The sequence below is a fragment of the Chionomys nivalis genome, chromosome 8, assembly GCF_950005125.1.
Source record: "Chionomys nivalis chromosome 8, mChiNiv1.1, whole genome shotgun sequence".
NCBI lineage: Eukaryota > Metazoa > Chordata > Mammalia > Rodentia > Cricetidae > Chionomys > Chionomys nivalis.
In genome coordinates this window covers 16688803-16709151 of record NC_080093.1, presented here as the reverse complement: position 1 = coordinate 16709151, position 20349 = coordinate 16688803, and the positions used below count along the sequence as shown (strand labels likewise).

At 45.9% G+C, this 20349-nt stretch overlaps 1 protein-coding gene and 1 non-coding gene across 5 annotated transcripts in view; both read right to left on the bottom strand.

Annotated features, from left to right (window-relative positions):
* Positions 1-7511: 7511 nt before the first annotated feature.
* Dnmbp (dynamin binding protein) overlaps positions 7512-20349 on the bottom strand; it is a 98995-nt gene continuing 86157 nt past the window's right edge. For 3 of the 4 annotated variants that reach the window (XM_057777200.1, XM_057777201.1, XM_057777202.1), the window contains 6 exons: positions 16744-16872; positions 14933-15265; positions 14421-14600; positions 13386-13584; positions 10902-11515; positions 7512-9005 (listed from right to left, as the gene is read on the bottom strand). In XM_057777200.1, the coding sequence (XP_057633183.1) occupies positions 8820-9005; positions 10902-11515; positions 13386-13584; positions 14421-14600; positions 14933-15265; positions 16744-16872 (1641 nt within the window). In that variant the 3' untranslated portion in view covers positions 7512-8819. The remainder of the gene's footprint in view (positions 9006-10901; positions 11516-13385; positions 13585-14420; positions 14601-14932; positions 15266-16743; positions 16873-20349) is intronic. The other variant, XM_057777203.1, reaches the window with a different exon arrangement.
* On the bottom strand, positions 17429-17531 carry LOC130880885 (U6 spliceosomal RNA). The gene has a single exon (XR_009057677.1). It is a non-coding gene; the product is annotated as a U6 spliceosomal RNA (small nuclear RNA).

The following is a 20349-nucleotide window of genomic DNA, read 5'->3' as shown; positions in this document are numbered from 1 at the left end:
AAAGTTCGTCTGGTTTTCCTTCTTCACAAAATGTCACCAGACTTTTTTTTAATTTCAGTAGGAGTGGGGATAGAACTCAAGGATCTAATTTGGCTTGCTTCTGATTTTTGTAAATACTTTTTTTGTTGTTTATTTTTTGGGGAGGGCACAGCCATGTTCTTTTATTTTATATTATCCATGTTTGCTTTTTTGTTGCAATGCAGAATTAAGTCATAACAGATTGTGTGGCCTTCATTCCCTAAAATATGTACTGCCTAGATCTTTGTAGAAAAGGTTTTCAGGTTTATATTTCCATCATCAAAAATGGTGATTTGCCTCAAAAAAAATTCTTATGATACAGATGTTCACAATTAAATCCATAAAACCTGATAATATGTCACATTCCATTACAAAACACCCCCCCCCCCCCCCCCAGGATTTTGTCATTGTGATTAAGGGTTTGAGCGTGGAAAAGTAGATCCTGGGTTATTCAGGTGTGCCCAGTGTAATCAGAGCATCTTTATAAAAGACAGCCTGGTGCTTGGGGGTGTGGCTCAGGAGTGGGGTGTTTGCTGGCACGTGTGAGGCCTGGGTTACACGGCGCCAGGAATTCGGAATCAAAATGAAGGTGAAAACGGATTCTGAGAGACTGATGCAGACGCTGCAGCATTTGCGTGGAGGGCAGAGGTAGAAGGTCCACGCTGAGGAACTGAGTCAGAAAAGGTAAGGGGACACTCTCCTCTGGAGATTTTGAAATTCTGATGGGTTTTAAGCCACAAAATTCATGGTGATTTGTTATGGCATCAAGGGATGAAGCAGCCTGCCTCCATCTTAGGCTTGAAAGCCATCTTGTAGTAAAGACAAACTAGATTCATTTCTGTTTATGATTAAGTCTGTTTCTCAAGGACTGAGCTATGCCCACCTGTAACCTTAACTACAAATGGTTCTGTGCGCCTGTTTCAGGAAACAGCAACCATGTCTTTTGTATCAAAAAGTTGTTCTGACTATCTTGCAATCCTACCTTTGTTTAAAAAGGTTATTATAACCACCTACTGTGGGATAATCTTTTTGTACATTGTAAAGATTTGTCTGTGCCTAAGGCACCTTCTGACTGGTTTAATAAAGAGCTAAATGACCAATAGCTAGGCAGGAGAGAATAGGCGGGAGGGACTTCCGGGGAGAGAGAGGAACTAGAGGTGAATCTAGGCATGAGAGACGCCAGTGAGACGCGGAGGAAGTCCGACATACACAATGAAGGAGAGCTAAAAAGCCAAGCGGCAGAACGTAGGATTAGCAGAAGCAGGTTGATTTAAGTTCTGACAGCGAGTGGGACAAGCCTAAGCTAAAAGCCAAGCTTTCACGGTCAATGGTAAGTCTTTGTGTCATTACTTGGGGGCTGGCAGTCCAAGAAAGTGCACCTTTAATCCCAGCACTCGGGAGGCAGAGGCAGGCGGATCTCTGTGAGTTCAAGGCCAGCCTGGTCTACAAGAGCTAGTTCCAGGATAGGAACCAAAAGCTACGGAGAAACCCTGTCTCGAAAATAAAACAAACAAACAAACAAAAACAACAACAACAAAAAAACCCAAAGAGTTCGAGACCAGCCTGGTCTACAAGAGCTAGTTCCAGGACAGGCTCCAAAACCACAGAGAAACCCTGTCTCGAAAAACCAAAAAAAAAAAAAAAGACTCACTACAGTCACCAGCTGTTAGGGCCACCTTGTCAAGTGCAGCTTCTGTGGCTCCTCTTACATGCCTACTACCCCTTCATTTGGAAACCCCCTACCCCTGAGCTATATAATCCTTATCTGCTTTAGAGGGAGACAGCCTGCGTGCATGAATTTAAACGCTTGCTTTAATTAATTTGACCATAATTATTTGAGTTGGTAGTCTTTCTCCTCTAATCTTTGGGATTAACACAAGAGGAAAGTAGGAACAGAGAGCGCCAGTGTCTCTGACGAAATTCACAAGGTTTTCCAGAGAACGCTGAATGGCAGGGTTTTTATCTCATCAGTTTGTGGTTGGGATCTAACTATCACGGTGCCTTTTACTTCCGACTAAACGCTGATTGTAAGGCTCATGACTGACACCTGTCCAGGACATTTGGTCCTGGTGTATGAGAACCGCCTCCCAGCACTCGGGAGGCAGAGGCAGGCGGATCTCTGTGAGTTCAGGGCCAGCCTGGTCTACAAGAGCTAGTTCCAGGACAGGCTCTAAAACTACAGCGAAACCCTGTCTCGAAAAACCAAAAAAAAAAAAAAAATTGTTGCTTAAGTGTGACAACAGATTACGAAGGATGAGTCTGTTTGTAGCATGCTGGGAAACCGCAGAGAGAAACCAACCAGGATTGTCTGAAAGCTAATGGACGCAAGTCGGCGCAGGCCGAACTGCAATATACACTCTTTCCCAACTACACTGCCCCACCTTACTGCGTTTGATCCTATTTGGAGTTACTCATGCCTTGTTCTCAGCTGAAACGCTGTAGCTAAGGCATCAGCCAAAGTCGGTCAGAATTGTGGCAATGGTGGATTAAGCCTGTCATGCTTTTGCGGCTGTGACAGGAAACGCCTGGGCCTGACTCCTCTTGGGTGTACTGGAGACCCTTGGATATGGGTGCACAGGCGTAGGTTTGTGACGTGGTCCACATGTGTCTTCAGGCTCCCCGGGTCATATGTGAGGTCCTCCAGGCCTGCCTGCTGCCAATATTTCCAGAATGAACATTTTTCTAAGCACAGTGCCCTTTTCATCTTCCCCTTCCCTCTGCTAGGTTACAGATACACTGGGGAAGAATCATACCAGTTTCTGTCCTTAAGGGATGTCTACTAGGCTGGGCACTGGTGGCACATGACTTGAAACCCAACAGGTAGATGTCTGTGAGCCTGAGGTCATCCTGGTCTACATAGTGAGTTCCAGAACAGCCAGAGCTACATGGTAAGCTCTGTCTCAAACACACACACACACACACACACACACACGGACATCTCTAAGTGGTGCTGAGACCCAGGCACTCAAGTACTTTGTAAAAGTTTTAATATGAGTCAGGTGTTGTGGTGTGTGCCTGTAATCCCAGCACACTGGAGTTGAGGCCAATGGAAAGGTTGTTGGCTTTTAATCCTGCCTGGCACTATATTCTGCTGCGCCTTGCAAAAGGGAAACAGAATCCGTTGCTACAGAATGCTATTGACTACAGAGGAAAGCTGCTGGGGGTGCCTGGGAAAGGGGCTTTGAGTAAGTGCTTATCTTGAAAGGGTTCTTAGGGCTCATTCCTGGCCCTGGAAACCCACACAGCAGAGTCTCAGCTTCAAAATCAGTTAAAACAGAAATGCAGTCCTCCCCGGGAACCACGTCCTCCAGTTCACATCGCCTGTGTTTGCAGACATGTGATTCTCATTATCTTGGGAGACCTGAAATCACTGCTGTCTAAGTGCAGGCTCTCTGTATCCGTCCCTGCTCTGGTGATGGCAGGTGAGAGAATAAAGAGCTACTTCGGACAGGCAGAGAAAGCCGGAGAGTCAGAAAGCAGGCAGACACGGGTGTGGACGCTTCTTCGGTGACTTCCCACAGTGTTTGAACAGCAGGAGCCTCTTTCTAACTTTTTAGCAAGCCAGATGTGGTGGTGCATGCCTTTAATCCCAGCATTTGCGAGGCAGAGGCAGGTAGATCGTTTGTTGAGTTCGAGGCCAGCCTGATCTACATAGTGAGCTACAGGACAGACAGGGTTATGTAGAGAGTACTTGTCTAAAAAACTATTAAACATTAACTGCTTGGGGCTGGAGAGATGGCTCAGAGGTTAAGAGCACTGCTGCTCTTCCAAAGGGCCTGAGTTCATTTCCCAGCAACCACATGGTGTCTCACAATCATCTGTAATGAGATCTTGAGATCTGGTGCCCTCTTCTGGCGTGCAGGCAGAACACTGTATACATAATAAACTTTTTTTTTTTTTTTTTAAGAAGCTTTCACTCTTAAAAAAATTATCTGCTTGGTTGAGTGTGGTGATGCAGGCAACTTACGAGACTAACATAGGAAGATCACAGTTGAGGCCAGTCTGGGCTACAATAATCTATTTCAAAAAATCAGTTTTAGAGGCTGGAAAGATGGCTCAGTGGTAAAGAGCACTTGCTGCTGTTGCAGTGGGTTGGAGTCCTGTCTCAGTGCCTACACTGAGCAGCTCAGAGCTTCCTGGAACTTCAGCTTTGCAGGTACCCATGCACATATGACATACACACATGCACACTCACACACATACATGTAAATTTTTTAAAAGTTTAGTTTTTAAAAATTAGCTAGATAGACATTGTGCTTCCTAAGTTAACCTGACACAATTTATAGTCATCCAAGAGGAGGGAACCCCAGTTGAGGAAATGCCTCATAAGATTGAGCCTTCTCCTAACTAGTGATTGATGTGGCCCAGTCTGGTGGTCCCGTGCTAGGCTCTGTAACAAAGCAGGTTGAACAAGCCATGAGGAGCAAGTAAGCAGCGCTCCTCCATGGTCAGTTCCTGCGTCCAGGTTCCAGTCTTGTTTGAGTTCTTGCATTAGATTGTGACTCGGGATGTGTAAGCTGAACAAACCTTTACCTCCCCAGTTGCTCTGGTTGTAGCGTTTCATCACAGCGATAGTAACCCTGCGGTGGCCGTGTCTCAGCCTTCACTGCACACACTAATCTGGGGCCAGCCTTGACCACAGCTTCCAGATGATGGCCATGTGGCTCTGCTGCTCTGCAGATGCCATCTTAGGTAACAGAGGCCTAGGAGGCATCCAGTATTAAGAAAAATATATACTTTTTATAAAATTGCTACTGGCCCAATTATTACCCTTTTGCCAATGATTCCTTTAGTTCTTCAATTTCATTTTGTTTTTCATTTGTTTGTTTGAGACAGGTCTCTCTGTGTAGCCCCGGCTGTCTTGGAACATGCTCTGTAGACCAGAGCTGGCCTTGAACTCACAGAGATCTGCCTACCTTTGTCCCCTAAGTGCTGCTGGGATTAAAGGCCTGTGCCACCACCTCACAGCTTCAATTTCACATTCTTTACAGGATATTTTTCTTTTGCATTCCCAATTTTTTGCCTAAGTCAGTTAAGAATTCATATCCCCAGCAACTGCGTCTCCTGCCTTTGATCCGTTCATCTCCCCAGCTCAGGTGATGTCTTCTAACAAAGCCTACACGGGTTTGCTACCAGAGCCAGCTCTAAAGTGCCCTCCAACTTACTGTTTACACTGTGTTGATGTTTCCATTGACAAAAATTGTATAAGTTTATCGTGAGCAACGTTTTAAATCATTCACACACTGCAGAATGCCCAATTATTTTTAAAGTATTTTATTGGGTTTCCTATAATGCATTTTGATCGTATTTAGCACTCAGAGTCTCCGTAACTCCTTGGATCACCCCCAGACCCACAACTTCCTTTGCTTTAATAATTCTCAACTCTAATTTGTGCTGCCCATACACTTACGAGGTTGGGGCCATCCACTGGAGTGTGGTCAACCTACCTAGAGCCACAGCCTTTAGGAAGCCTGAGACCCCCCAGAGTCCCTAACTAGCCATAGCTTCTTGATTAGGGGTGGGGGCCCGTGAAACGCTTTCCACTCCACGCTAGAACGTTGACAGGCTTGGTCTTGTCATGCAGGCATCTCTCCTGTCCTATCTAGGCATTTCACTACAGCCTTCCCTGACCTCTGGCTCTTTTTCTGCTCCCACTTCTTCGATGGTCTGAGTTTCTGGAGAGGGGACTTGATGTTACAGACATGCCATTTGTGTGACTGAGCACTCCACTGATGATATTCTCTGCATTATGACCACGTGGGGGCCCACAGATGTGGGTCCATTCCACCTTGACCAGAGGTCAGTGAATTCAGGCCTATTTCTGTTCCTTCAAGGGTATGACAGGAGGTTTGACCCAGGGAGTGGCTGCCTACAAGATACTTGGTCTAAGGTATGGTTGCTGCGTGTCCCGCCTGAACAACAGAATGCTTAACTCAGGATATAGTTGCTTGATGTCTCAGGTACCGAGGCAGGTAATGGCGCTGTTTGTTCTTTGTATTGTGTTAAAGCAGTCTTTTGCCTCCCCGCACCCCATCCTTTTGGATTGGGGTGTATAAGTGTATGGAAGATAGATGCGGGCAAACAGCATTCACTGGATTATCCTCCCAGTGCTATCCTGCTTCTGTTCCTCCCGCCTGATATTTCCAATCCTCACGCCCCTACCCTAAGACGGGTGAACCCCATCGAGGCTGGACCCCAACTTGACCAGCTGTGACTTTGTGTTAACCACTGTCTACTGCACAAAGAAACCTCTCTGATGAGGGCTGAGAGCTACACTCATCTATGGGTAGAGATACAAATTTAGACGGCAGCTTGATGCTGTGTGCACTTAGCAAAACAATAAAGTAGGTTCTATCTCTGGGGCCTGTGCGCTTGCCAGCTGGTTTACAGCCGGGGTTCTGTCTGCTTGCTTTCACAGCACTGGAGATGCTGTGCAGGCTGTTGGGGGAACAGCCTGACTCAGCTGTGAACATATATTTTTTTTTTTATGGTGAGAACACTTGAAACACTCAGAACAAAAAAAAGGAAAGAATAAATTCAGAACCTGGACAAGGGATTAAACTCCTAGGATGAGAAATTTAATAATTTGGATGAAAAACTCAACCAAGACATAGAAGTTCAGAGGAAACAGAAATCTAGAAATGACAAACTCTAGTTGCTTAAAAACTCAGTGGAAAAGCAGCCGTACAGGTAGCGCAGAGGCTAAGAGCGCTGACCGCTGTTTCCAAGGTCCCGGGTTCGAGAACAGCTCGCCGCTCTATGTAAATAATGGAAAAAAAAATGGAAAGTGATGTGCTCCTCCGGCCTCTGCCTCTCAAGCTCTGGGGTTGAAGGTGTGCACCGTACACCAGACATATTAAAAAAACAAAACTCCTGGCTGGCAGAGTAAACATATACTTGTAACCCCAAAACCCAGGTGAGGCAAAAGGCTCTCACTTGAGACCTGCCTGGGCTACATAACAAGATCATCTCACTGCATCCCCCAAAAAAGGGAAAAACATCCCAAAGTGGATTAAAGACTCAAATCTATGACCAGAAACTGTGGACCAGTGGTTCTCAACCTTCCTAATGCTGCAACTTTTTAATACAGTTCGTCATGTTGTAGTGACCCCAACTGTAAAATTATTTCATTGCTACTTTATAACTATAATTTGTGACTGTTATAAATCATAGTATAAATATCTGATATATAGGATATCTAATCCCGAAAGAGGTCATGACCCATGGGTTGAGAAACACTGCTGTGGGGGCTGAAGCGATGGCCCAGCAGTTGAGAGCACTGGCTGCTCTTCCAAGGGATGGGGTTCAATTCCCAGCAACCACACGGCAGCTCACAACTGTAACTCCAGTTCCTGGCAATCTGGCATCATCACACAGGTATACATGCAGACAAAACCCTAATGTACACTAAAAAAAATAATCTTTTAAAAAATGAGGAAAAAAAAGAGAAACACTGCTGTATTAGTATTGAAAGAAAACAGGGTCCCTTGTGACTCAGCTGGGCAAGGATGAAAAAAAAAGTTCAGAATCAAGATGAAGAAAACACTTATGGCCAATAGAAATACTTTTATTTATAAAATAGCTACTTAAATATAAACATCTCTAAATACAAACACTTCATAAGAGGCCCCGACCAGTGGAGCAGAAGCTGTGGCTGGGGTGTCCACAGGCATATCCTGATTCACCAGGATTTTAAGGCCAAATGTGCGGCTAGAAGGCTGGGCCAAGAGGGTTTCAGCTGGAGTCTGAGAGCCTGCTGAGACAAGCCTCAGGCCATTTCTTCACATGAGGTTTAGCGTTCACCTTCTAGCCTTGGGTGTGAGGTCTCATTAGGCACTTTTGTATCTGTTTGGCTTTGAATATTGTGTCTGAAGTATGGCAGTTGGTGAGAAAGAAAAACCTGTTTCCAAGTCTGAGACAAGCTGCTTCTGTGGCCACTGATTCTACCTGCTTCAAATAAGCCATGACTGTTGTGAGCATGTGTGGACGCCACTAGATGGCAGCAGAGTGCTCGGGTGGAAGACAAAGGCATCCAGGCTTCCACCAGGCTCAACCGGTTGGAGATTACAGCAGATTGAATACTTTCTGGGGCCAGCTGGAGTGCTGACCTCAGGCTAGTCTAGGAAAGTCTGTCAGTTATTGCGTACAGGGAGAAAGGTTAGGTGACATCACACAGACTATATAAGGTCGATGAGTATCAGGAGGAGGCAGATGACCACGTCTGACAAGGCAAGAGAACCCTCCAGACACAACGTCAAAAGGAAAGGAGGACTGTAAACACCTAACAGAGGAGCAGTGAAAAAGAGTGTTAGCATTTCATGAACTAGGAATCGGGAGCACGTCAGAGAGAGATGGGGTGTCAGGTACTGGGGGTGTCTCAGTCACTTTGATGCACAAGGTTTAATATGATCGTGACGAAACCTTTACCAAGCACAGAGGCATGGTGGCGGGGTTCTCCCAGCAAGCTCCTCTTCCTCTCAGCTGACTGCTCAGTCAACCACAGAGGCTGCAACAACCGATGCACACGCTTCCTGCATCCAATACTGCTTTTCTGATTGGAAACTTCTCATTTCCCAAAGCCAACACCAGCACTTGGCTGCTGCTCGTGGTCAGGGAATCACTGACAAGCACTGGGGTCCACTTCAAATTCTAGCGAGCATCACGGTGCACAACCCAATCGAGAACAAAGCTTAGCTTGCACTCCAGTTATGGATAGGCAGTGTGGTGGGGCCTGCGCTCAGGAGTGGGATCCTTTCAGCGGGCTGAAAGTGGCAGCAAGGGAGGGTGAGGGCAACCTGGGTTCAGGTGTACTCAGTTTTCCGGATATAATTGGAAGGGACATAGCCCTTCTTCCCGTTAACTTCAGCCAACCACCACTCTGTATTGCCTGTGACATCTTTAAACTCAAGGATCTTGAGTCTCTGATTGGCCGACACACTCAGTTCATTTGGGTTTCGTGCCTTGAAGGTGTAGACAGCAAAATAGACCTGTGTTGAAGGAGAGAGGGTTAGAGCCTGCCGCAGCAGCGCTGTGAGGGCGGCGTGTGCTGCGTCTGCTGGTGACCGTGGGCCTGGAAGTGCAATTTCTCCCTCCCCTCCCTCGCTCCCTCCCTCCCTCCCTCCCTCCCTCTCTCTCTCTCTCTCCCTCCCCCCCCCTCTTTTTTAATCTTTTTGTTTTTTCAAGACAGGGTTTCTCTTTGTACCCCTGGCTGTCCTGAAACAATCTCTATAGAGCAGGTTGGCCTTGAACTCAGATCTGCCTGCCTCTGCCTCCTGAGTGCTGGGATTAAAGATGTTGGGCTGAAGGTGAATTTCTAATCTGATTTACAGTTTAAATAGCTGCATCTGAGTGGAGTAATCCATAATGAACAGGGCGGAGGCGCACCACCAACTCCAGGCCAGACCACAACCAAAAACTCTCAAAACATGCAGACCTTTTCATTGTTTCAGAACAGCCTTAAAGAACAGCAGGAACCTTGGCAATATGGAAGACGGTGAGCTGCGAGGGGACTGTCTACCCCAATTCTATATTCCACTACAAAGTCTCCGTTAGGCTAAGAGCTCAGCACAGGCTAGCCTGCTCCAAACCCTGGGTGGGCTCCATTCCCAGAACAGGAAAGAAAAACAACATCCCAAACCAAAGTAATAACACATGATTAATCTCAAAGCAAGAAACATCTATCTGTAGATTGTTGGGGAGTATTTTAAGGTGTGTTGCTTTCGTTTATGTTGTATTTATTTAACTCTGTGAAGCTGTGATTCTTTGCCTGTCTAAAACCCCTGATGGTCTAATAAAGAGCTGGCAGGCAGAGTATGAACAGAAGGAGAAATGAGGAAAAGAGAAGGGGAGGATGATATCAGGGGCAGTCAGCGAGTAAGAGTGAAAGCAAGATTCACAGAAGAAGAGGAAAAAGTCCAGAGGCAAAAGGTAGTTGGGATAACTTAAGAAAAGCTGGCAAGAAATAAGCCAAGCTAAGGCTGGGTATTCATAAATAAGAAAAAGTCTCTGTGTATGATTTATTTGGGAGCTGGGTGGTGAACCCCCCCGAAAGTCAAGAGTAAAATATCTAACAGTAGGTGCCGTCAGGAGGACAGAGAGAGAACAGCATGGGGAAGGGGAGGACTCCAGTGATGGGAGAAGCCGTGAGGCCACAAGGGCCATAGTTTCAGGACAGCCCAGGCTCAGGAGTTGATGAAGCTAGAACTGAGCCCCCTGTCAATAAGTCAGAAGATGCGGTCCACTCGCGTCCAGAACTGGGAAACCTGCCCTAGGCTGTCAGCAGAGGGAACCAGCAGGCAGAAGCGAGCAGGTGTCACATTCTCCTGGGACATGAAAGCCGAAGTGGAGAGGAGGCTTTTGGAATCTAGACTCCAGCTCCAGCCTCGGCAACATAACACATCTAAGACTAACCAGGAAACCCACTGCTGTGTGAGCCTCGGCAACACGGGTGCAGCCTCGACTCCATGGGGGACCAAAATGTGTGAAAGGGGACATCTGGCTCACGAGGCAGAGCAGGGCATGCAAAAACAGGAAAAGCAAAACCAGCACTCACTTTCATTTCTAAATTCTGGGAATAAAGATAGAGCTAGGGGACAAAAGCCTGGCTGGGTAGGTTAAATAGCAGCCCCTACACTGGATGAATGCATAGGTTTGAAGAGTAAAAACAGATTTTATCTTGGCATCCAGTGACAAAGCAGAAGGGGCCTGGGGATGGCCTGGAAGTGTCTGTGGAAGCTCTGTGCAGAAGGGGGGCTGCTCCCTAAGACAGTGGGGTTCTGTGACATGTAGGACAGGATAGGGTTACAGCCCCTGCCTGGCCCTCTCCTGTACTGGCTCCACATCTGCACCTGCTTGGGAGCCACACAGGGGCGGGGTGTGCGTACCTGGTTACCTTCCGTCTCACTGCTTCCGAGCCCTCTGCTCCTGTCTTCTGGAGTCGGATAGGCTCTTGTGTTCCTGTCTTCTAGAGTCTGGTAGGCTCTTGTGTTCCTGTCTTCTGGAGTTGGATAGGCTCTTGCACTTCCTTTTACCGAATCATTACCTTGTTCATTTCGCCCTGGTACAGAGTAACCGACCACGTCTGGATGCCTGGAACTTCGTTGGCAGCCCCTCAGGGTTGAAACAGGTTGGCTTATGTCTCTGGCACCATCTGCAGAGTCCCCTGACCTAAGCTGGCAGGTAGAGTCTGGGTCCGAAAAGCACCTGGGAGGCCCAGTTTCTGCACTCTCGGCATTCAAGGACAGACCGAGAGTTCCTTGGTCACATTCCTTCAGTGAAGGGGTGTCCTGGGACTGCTTTGGGGAAAGCCCTGAGGTGAAGGACACAGTCATGTTGGAGTTGAAGGTCAAGGCACTGTTGCTGTTCTGCCGCTGGACCCTGGGCGAGGAGCTGCTCTGCTCTGACTCTGTGGACGAGTGGCTTCCCACGGAGGCGTCCGAATGGCTACGCCGAGGATTGTAGGGCTTCAGGAAGGAGCTGTACACAAAACCTTTGGTGACTGCAGAAGGAAAGAACAGCAGCTAAAGCTGGAGCAAGAGTGAGTGTGTGTGTGTGTGTGTGTAATTTAAAAGCTACGTCAATGGGGTTGCAGTGATGGCTGGGCAGTTAAGAATACCAGTTGCTCTTCCAGGGGACCTGGGTTCGATTTCCAGTATCCACAAGGCACTGACAACTATTCATAAAGTCCAGTTGCAGGAGGTTCAAAACTACCTTCAGGCACAAATGTGGTGCATAGACACACATGCAGCCAAATCACCATACTCGTTAGATCAAGGAAGGCAAAAACCAAGTGCTTAGTGACGTGATGGCTTGCAACAGCCAAAGCCAGAAAATGCCCCAAACCGTGGCTGCCTTCCAGGTCATTATTATAGCAGCACAACATGAAAATGACAAGGATGTCTGTGGGCAATTAACAGGCTGGTGAAAAACACAAAACAAAACAAATCACGTTTGTTTAAAAATAACTAATGAAACACCAAAATTTGACGGCTCTTACTTGTGACCTCAGCACTCAGGAGACTGAAACTGAAAGATTACTCCACGTTCAAGGATAGCCTTGCCACAAGGTGAGACCTTGTTGCAAAATAAAGGGCCAAAAAAGGAAACAAAAGTATCACGTTTGGCAACAGGCACAAAAGACAATGTAACAGGATGCCCAGACCACACAAGAGAAGACTCAGTAAACTTAAATTCAAATACACCATGTCAAAAAACAATCTCAAGGTTGTCCTTCTGCCAAGTCCCTCAGGAAGGCCATGTGTGCCTGCCCTCTCCATATACCAAAACCATCTTAGGGTCATGGAAAGCCGTGGACTGCCATGAGTACTATAACGCAGGACGCTGACCCTAGCGTGTGCACCTCAACAAAATGTCTATGATGATGATGGAGGGCTCTGGGTCACACATTTCAAACACAAAGATGTTTCTCATAAAGAAATCCGAGGAGCACAGTCCCTGGGCATGCAACTCCGTGCCCAAAGAATGTCTTCCTTATGGTTTCAATTTTTCTTTGTTTCTGTCCCAGGACTCTGCTCAGGAAGGAATTCCTGGTTTCTAGAGCTGAGGGACAATCCTGGCTGGGTCCCCACGTGGCAGGATGTCTTTGGATGTAGTATGAGGTATGTCTTCTGCCTTTTCCCATAGATTCTGGAGTCTGAACTCTAACCACTGTCCTGGAGGGCTCTTCATCAACCTCCCCAGCCCACAAGATGCTTTTAAAGAAACCCCCAAAATGCTAAAATTGGCCTATACCCACCCAAACTCTACTTAGAATACTTAGTCCAGGAGCTTTGGAACTCAATTTTTTTTGGTTTGAGAAATGTCAAATATTTATTTCACCACCCTCCACAGCAGACAGACAAGGGTTCCTGCTGGAAAGGCTAGTGATGACTGTAAGCCCTGCGGCTCGTGCAGGTTTGACAAGCAGGTTCTGAAAGAGCCCTGTTAGTCTAAACGTAGGGTTGTGGATTTGGGGATTGTGGGAAAAGGGATTATACTAAAGTCTATAATCTTCCTCCAAAAAAGGAAAGCTGTGAAGTGTTTGATTTCACGTCCCTCTCTAAACAGCCATGAAGTAACATTATTACAGGGACAGCTAACATGTTTTTAATTCATACACAGTTTACAGATTCAAAGGGCAGCTGCCTGGGTGACTTAGAAAAAAAAACAAACCATGGCAACAGTTTCAGGATAAATAAATAACAGAATCTTCTCTGAAAGTTGTCAAAACAAATGCAGTCCGAAGGATGTCAACCTGGGTGCTACACTCTCTCTAGAAACCAGGACAGTTCTATGATCATGCCCCAAACCAAAGGCTCGCATGTCTTTTTCTCATTCGGTCACATTTCCCCAGAGCCTGCAGTCCTCACCTCCATTGTCGATGAGCCAGCGGTTCTGACTGCCCATGGGATCTTTCTTTTTTATCACACCCACCAGGTCGCCTTCCAAAAGGGAGACATCCAAGTCCTGAGCAGCATTGAAGTTCCGTTCCACCTGGAAGAGCTTTTCAGGGGGGTACCTTGCCAGCAGGGAGGCCCGCAGCTCTTCTGACTGCAGCATGTAGCTCGGCTGAGGAACAAGACCAGTGAGAACCCCGCCGTCTTCCTAGCATGGGATCATAAGAACCCGGCTGTCCCCCTAGCACAGGACGGTAAGAACCTGGCTGTCCCCCTAGCACAGGATGGTAAGAACCCACCATCACCTTAGCCTTGAATTTAATCTCATCTACCATCTCAGGAGCGAGGCACAACCCTCAGCCACTCAACTACCTACAAAAGACATTTTCATAACCAAATAAGGCTACATTAGGTAAAAACTGTGGTCCTTTAGGCAGCGTTTTGATGTCTCTGAAGGCATGAGGCAAGCTTACACCCTATTTTTTGCAAAAATAGAAAATAAACAAAAATTTGATTAAAGTGCTAAACGATCCAATACTGGGGTTAGGGAGGGTACAGTCCAACTGCAGAGCACATTCTGAGCACACATAAGGCCTTGGTTCAACTGCTACTATCAAAATAAATGAAATTTAAAATCCAAATCCCAAGTATATCACTAGGTCTTCTATAATAAGGATTCCAGAAGGCAGTTTGAAATTCACATCAAGACTCCAGGTGGTCCCAGTCGGGTACCAGAGCCACATCAGTGATGCTCGGGAAACAGCCTCTTAATCTCCATTTATTATGAAAAGTCAAAACTCGCACTAAGCTGTCCACATGCATGTCTTTAATATTAGTATCTATCTGCACTGTGCTTATGCGCTGGGCAACTCCACACGTTAACTTAGTTAAGTCTGGTGATCGCCCTATGATGCAGGGCTGGTGATTATCATCTACCATCTGGGTTAGAGATGATGAAGCTAAGTGACATGCTCAGGTGCCCAGTGTGTCCGTCAGGTGCCTACTCACCATGCCAAGAAGGGGCTTCCGGGATGACTGGCGGTCTGTGGTTTTCCTCTCAAAGGGCTTCCTGGGAGCAGGGAGGGACTCGGGGAAGAAGGTGAAGACCTGAAGCTGCTGTAGGGCCCGGCTGTGCTCCTCGTGGAAGATGGCAATCAAGTTGCCTTCTCGGTCAGTGGCTCTCAGTGACTGTAGACCATCAGGAGTCAAGACAGGAAAGAAGAGAACACAGATGAAAGATCCCTGGACCTGACAAAGTCTTCAGAGCCAACTACACTACGGTCAACTGTAGTTGGCTGAATTAGGCGTCAAAATGGCAGTCGATGCAAGAGACAAGGAGCTCTGTCACTGCCTGCGAGCTAACCCTTCTAGAAAGGGCTCAAGATGGAACAACAGGCTTCAAGACACCAAGAATGGACCAACAGTCCCTGATGGCAAGACCAAATGACCCTACCAAGAATTCTAGAAAGCACCAATTGTGTTTTAGAGATAACGCGGTCCTAGCAGAGGGAAGGACGTACCGACAGCAGGGGCTGCAGCTGCTCCAGCGCCTGTTGCACGAAGTCACAGTGGGCTTCAGCGTAGCCGTGGATGCAGTTGGTAAAGAGGCCCTGGGCGTACTGCTGGAATTTGGGCAGCTCGTCCAGCAGCTGGGCGTTCAGGGCTTCGTAGTTGTTGCGGGCTGACTGCAGCTCCTCCAGAGTCTTCTTGTCCTTGAGCTTCTCCGCACGCTCAGTGCAGTTGTAAAAGTCCAGAAGCTTGTCGAAGCGCTTCTGCACCAGCTTGTGGGGCCCTGTGAACATGCTCAGCAGCTGGTTTAAGGGGCTGATGACAAGGCGCTCAGTCCTCTCTTTCTGTGGGGACAAGAAAGGCAGGTCGCTGGTCAGGATCTCATTTTTGTCTCCAAGCACTTTAAGGTTGATTTGGTCATGCCTTATACCCCTCTTTGCTCATGAATACTAAAGTACACCCCAGTATGACGTGTGACTAGTCTGTGTGGCCACCCTATGCCACGCACTTATCTACATAGCTTGATTTTAGCTGCAGATAATCCTTAAGTCTGGGATGTGTCTCTCGCTCAGTTTCCAGTCATTACCGTGTGGCAATGCCCACTTTTACTTTTCAGAGGATTTTCCCCTTATTCCTCTAGAAAGACAGACATTGAGAGTAAAATATACGTAAGCACTCAGTAGTGTATTATCTGCATGTGTGCAGGAGCACGTGTGTGCAGACACCAGAGGGCACCCTTGGTGTCATGCTTCAGGGGCCATTTACCTTCCTTTTAAGAAAGGATCTCTTGCCATCCTGAAATACACCAAGTAAGCTTGGATGGTTGGACAGTGAGCCACCTGTCTGTCCCTGCCTCTTCAGTGCTGAGATTACAAGAGTGTGCACATGCCTTTAACGTCAGCACTTGGGAGGCAGAGGCAGGCAGATCTCTGAGTTCAAGACCAGTCTGGTCTACAAGAGCTAGTTCCAAAACAGGCTCCAAAGCTACAGAGAAACTGTCTCGAAAAACCAAAACAAGAGTGTGCCACCACACCGGCTCTTTTTTAATAAGTGTACTAGAGATAGAACTTGGGTCCTTAGGTCAGGCATGGTGGCACACACCTTTAACCTCACACAAAGGAGGTAGAGGCAGGCAGATGTCTGAGTTCAAGGCCAGCCTGGTCTACAGCGTGAGTTCCAGGACAATCAGGGCTCACAGAGAAACCCTATCTTGAAAAGCTAAAATCAACCACACAAAAAACAAAAGAGCTTAGGTCCTCATGCTCTTTGGGAGCTGAGCTGTCCCAGCCTAGTGGCATACTATTAAAAGAATTTCCTGCAGGAGCCCCTGGAAGTTTCCCAGTGTGCATGCCCACCCTCCCGCTTTAGCCTTCCATCAGAAGGCTCTAACAAAACCACACAATCTACTGGCAATGCCCCACGCTTCTTTGGAATTTCTTAAGCAATCTGCCCCTGTAGCACTTTATAAAGTGAGTCATTTACTGATATTTTAACTGGAAAAGAAATATTGAGGAATAAATTTTTTTGAGATCAGTATACTCAGTGAATCCACCAGACTACATTTCCTAGCTTTTCACCCTAGATTGTCCTCTGAAATAAGTTATGGGGAGACCCCCAGAATATTCCCAGTCCCTGTTGTCCCCACACTGGTCACATTCTATCTCAAACTCTGATGCGGCACACTAAAGCTTGTGACTCAGGCCTCGGGAAGGGACTTTGGTGTGAGCTGCTTTTTGCGAGGGCTCTGGGAAGGAAGCCAAGCCTGGAATGGGGCTGGATGGGCACTCACAAAGCCTGGGAATGGGGCTGCACGGGCACTCACAAAGCGTGTGAAGAGCTGGTCGCTGATGCAGCGGTGCACCTTCTCGAACTGTTCCAGGTCATGGTGTCCCCTCTCCATACACAGATCCCACATGCTCATGGCTGCCACCACCTTCACACACGCAGATTCCTGGAGCCCGTGAGGAAGACAAAGTGAAATAAAAAGTCACCTGAGCAGTAGCTTGTCGTGACAATTCTGCCTGCAAAGTCCCTTCTCTTGCAATATTTTCACACTGAAATACACATGCCTTTAAAAAGGATAGACGGGGCGCAGAGAAGAGAACTATGGTACAGAAAGACTGGTGGATTTATCAGCATCTTTCTGTACCCCAGTCGGAGAAAGGTCTTGTTTGTTTTAAGTTAAAAAATAAAAGAGCAGGGCAGTGAAGGCGCACACCCTTAATCCTAGGACTTGGGAGGCAGATGGATCTCTGAGTTCAAGGCCAGCCTGGTCTACAGAGAGAGTTTCGGGTAACCAAGGTTACACAGAGAAACCCTGCCTTGAACAAAACAAAATCAAAGATTTAAAAAAAAAAAACTATATGCACATGTGGACACCTGTGGAGGCCAGAAGAGGACATCACATCCCTCAGAAGAGCGGTCACAGACCGTGAGCTGCCCATCTGAGGTGGGTGCTGGGAAGCAAACCTAAGTTCTTCAGAATGGACCTGGAAGAGTTTTTCTCTTTTTATATGGGAGGCTTCGTGACTTTGTGTGTCATCCTTGAGCAGGAGCCATGCTAACCTTTTCTGTAATGTCCTGATTTAAGTTTATGTGTTGACAAACCACGCACCCAAGAGTTTCTTAATTCACCGTAAACAAATCAGCTCAGAACTGGATGATTCCTGGGGGATTAATGAGCAATGGCCTCCCTGCTCAAGTCTTGGCTCATACTGCCTCTTCCTGAGGACAGCTGCTTCAGCCTCCCTCTTGACAACCTGTTCTGCTTCCTCCACCCTCCCCCAAACTTTCCCATCACTACAGAAACATCTGTCAGATGGCATGACTCCCTAAGCCTTGGTGTCTCCCCGTCCACGCCACTGAGAAGTGAGCGATGTTGTGTGGGGGGCTCAATTATCACGTGCTGAAGAAGTGAACTGCACGGAGAGGCTCCTGACCCATCAAGACTGTTTCTGCATCCTGAGCTAGGTTGTCTGCTTGGCACATGATTGATGGTTTAAGTTTAGGGAACACCTACTGTATTGATATTAATGCAGATGAAATCCAAATACAGAAAACCTCCATGAGTGTATTTCAAAAGTTAACAAAACCCCTTAATAAAAACTGCCCGTGTCTCATACATTAACAGTTCATAACACTTTTAGGTATTTCACTCTTAAAAACATACACATATGGGGAGTCATATTTTTTTTTAAAAAAAAAGCCTATACTTTGTCAGCAGGATAGACTGAGGAGTCTCCTCAGTTCTTCTCTAGTGGAGAACTATTGTCAAAGGTGATTATTTTCTTCCTCTTAAAGAAATAACCATTCATAGGGTGTGGTGGTGTAAATCTATGGACTGCAGGAGAGTTTTGCCTCAAGGGAGGGAGGAACAAAACTATCAAAAAGCCCATGATTCTATATGCAGTAAAACTTTCAATCACAATAGATGGAGAAAAAAAGACATTCCAAGATAAAACCAAATATAAGCAGTAAATATCTACAAATAGAATCCTTCAGAAAGTACTAGAAGGAAAACTTCAACCTGAAGAGGTTAAACTCACCCAAGAAACACAGGGAATAAATAATCCCAGGCCAGCAAATCAAACTGAGTGGAGGAGGGGGAACCACACCATAAGAACAAAATAACAGAAGTCAGCAGACACTGCTCATTGGTAACTCAACATCCATGCTCTCAACTCCTCCCAAAAAAGACACAAATTAATAGAATGGATTCGAAAACAGGATCTACCCTTGCACTGCAGCCAAGAAATACACCTCAACATCGAGACAGACCTCAGGGTAAAATAATGGAAAAAGATTCCAAGCAAATGGACCTAAGAAGTAAGTTGGTGTAGCCATTTTAATATCTGACAAAATAGACGTCAAGCCAAAACTAATCAGAAGAAATAGGGAAGGATACTAGATACTCAAAAATCCACCAAGAGGACACTGAAATTCTTAACATCTATGCCCTAAACACAAGGGAACCCATATTAAGAAAAGAAACATAACTCCAGCTTGAACCACGTGTTGACCCTCACACACTGACAGTGGGAGCTTCAATACTTCACCAATGGGCAGGTCATCCAGATAAAAACTAAACAGAGAAATATTGGAATCAACTGATGTCATAAACCAAATGGACTTAACAGATATTTACAGAACATTTCAACCAAACACAAAAGAGTATACCTTCTTCTCAGCAGATCATGGAACTTTCTCAAACTGACCACATAATCGGGCACAGAGCAAGTCTCAACACTACAGGAAAATCGAAAATAAATAAAACCCGGCACCCTATCTGATCATCTATTAAAGCTGGATTTCAACAACTATAGAAACAGTAGAAAGCGTATGGACTCCTTGAAACTGAACTCACTACTGAATGAAAAATGAAAACATAACATAACCAAACTTATGGGACACAATGAAAGAGGGGCTAAGAGGCAGATTCACAGCACTGTCTACATAAAAAAAAAAAAAAACTAGAGGATTCTCATGCTAGTAACTCAATAGCACATTGGAAAGATCTACAGCAAAAAAGAAATCATGCCCCAAAAGAGTAAACAAAAAACAGTACAAAGAATAAACAAAACCAACAGAGAAAAAAAAAATCAGTAGGATTGGCAAACCCAAATCCAAACTAACTAAAAGGCAGAAAAATCCAAATTAACAAAAATAGAAATAAAAAGGGAGATATAACAGAGACCAGGAAAACCAAAGAATCCTAAGAATAGACTTTAAAAACCTGTACTCTACCAGATTGGAAAATCTAGAAGAAATGCTTAACTTTCTTGATGCATATACCACTTACCAAAGGTAAATCAAGATCAGATAGACAATTTAAAGAGACCTATAAGCCCTAGTGAAATAGAAGCAGCCATTAAAAGTTTCTCAGCCAAAAAGAGAGTTCAGGGTCAGATGGATTTAGTGCAGAATTCTACCAGACTTTTTAAAAAAAGAGTTAATGCCAAGATTTCCCAAATTATTCCACAAAATAGAAACAGAAGGAACACAGCCCAATTCATCTTATGAGGCTACAGCCTGATACCTAACCCTCATAGAGAAACACCTAATAAAGAGAATTGTAGACCATTTGCCCTTATGAACATAGATGCAAAAATTCTCAGTAAGATACTAGCAAACTGAATCCAAGAACACATCAAAAAGATCATCCACCATGATCAAGGAGGTTTCATCCCAGAGATGCAAAGATGGGGCAACATATGTAAATCAATAAATGTGATCTATCACATAAGCAAACCGAAAGACAAAACCCACATGATCGTCTCATTAGATGCAGAAAAGGCCTTTGACAAAAATCTAATACCCCTTCATGATAAAAGTCCTGGAGAAATTAGAGATACATGGACATACTTCAACATAATAAAGGCAGTTTATAGCAAACCCACAGCCAACATCAACTTAAATGGAGAAAACTCAA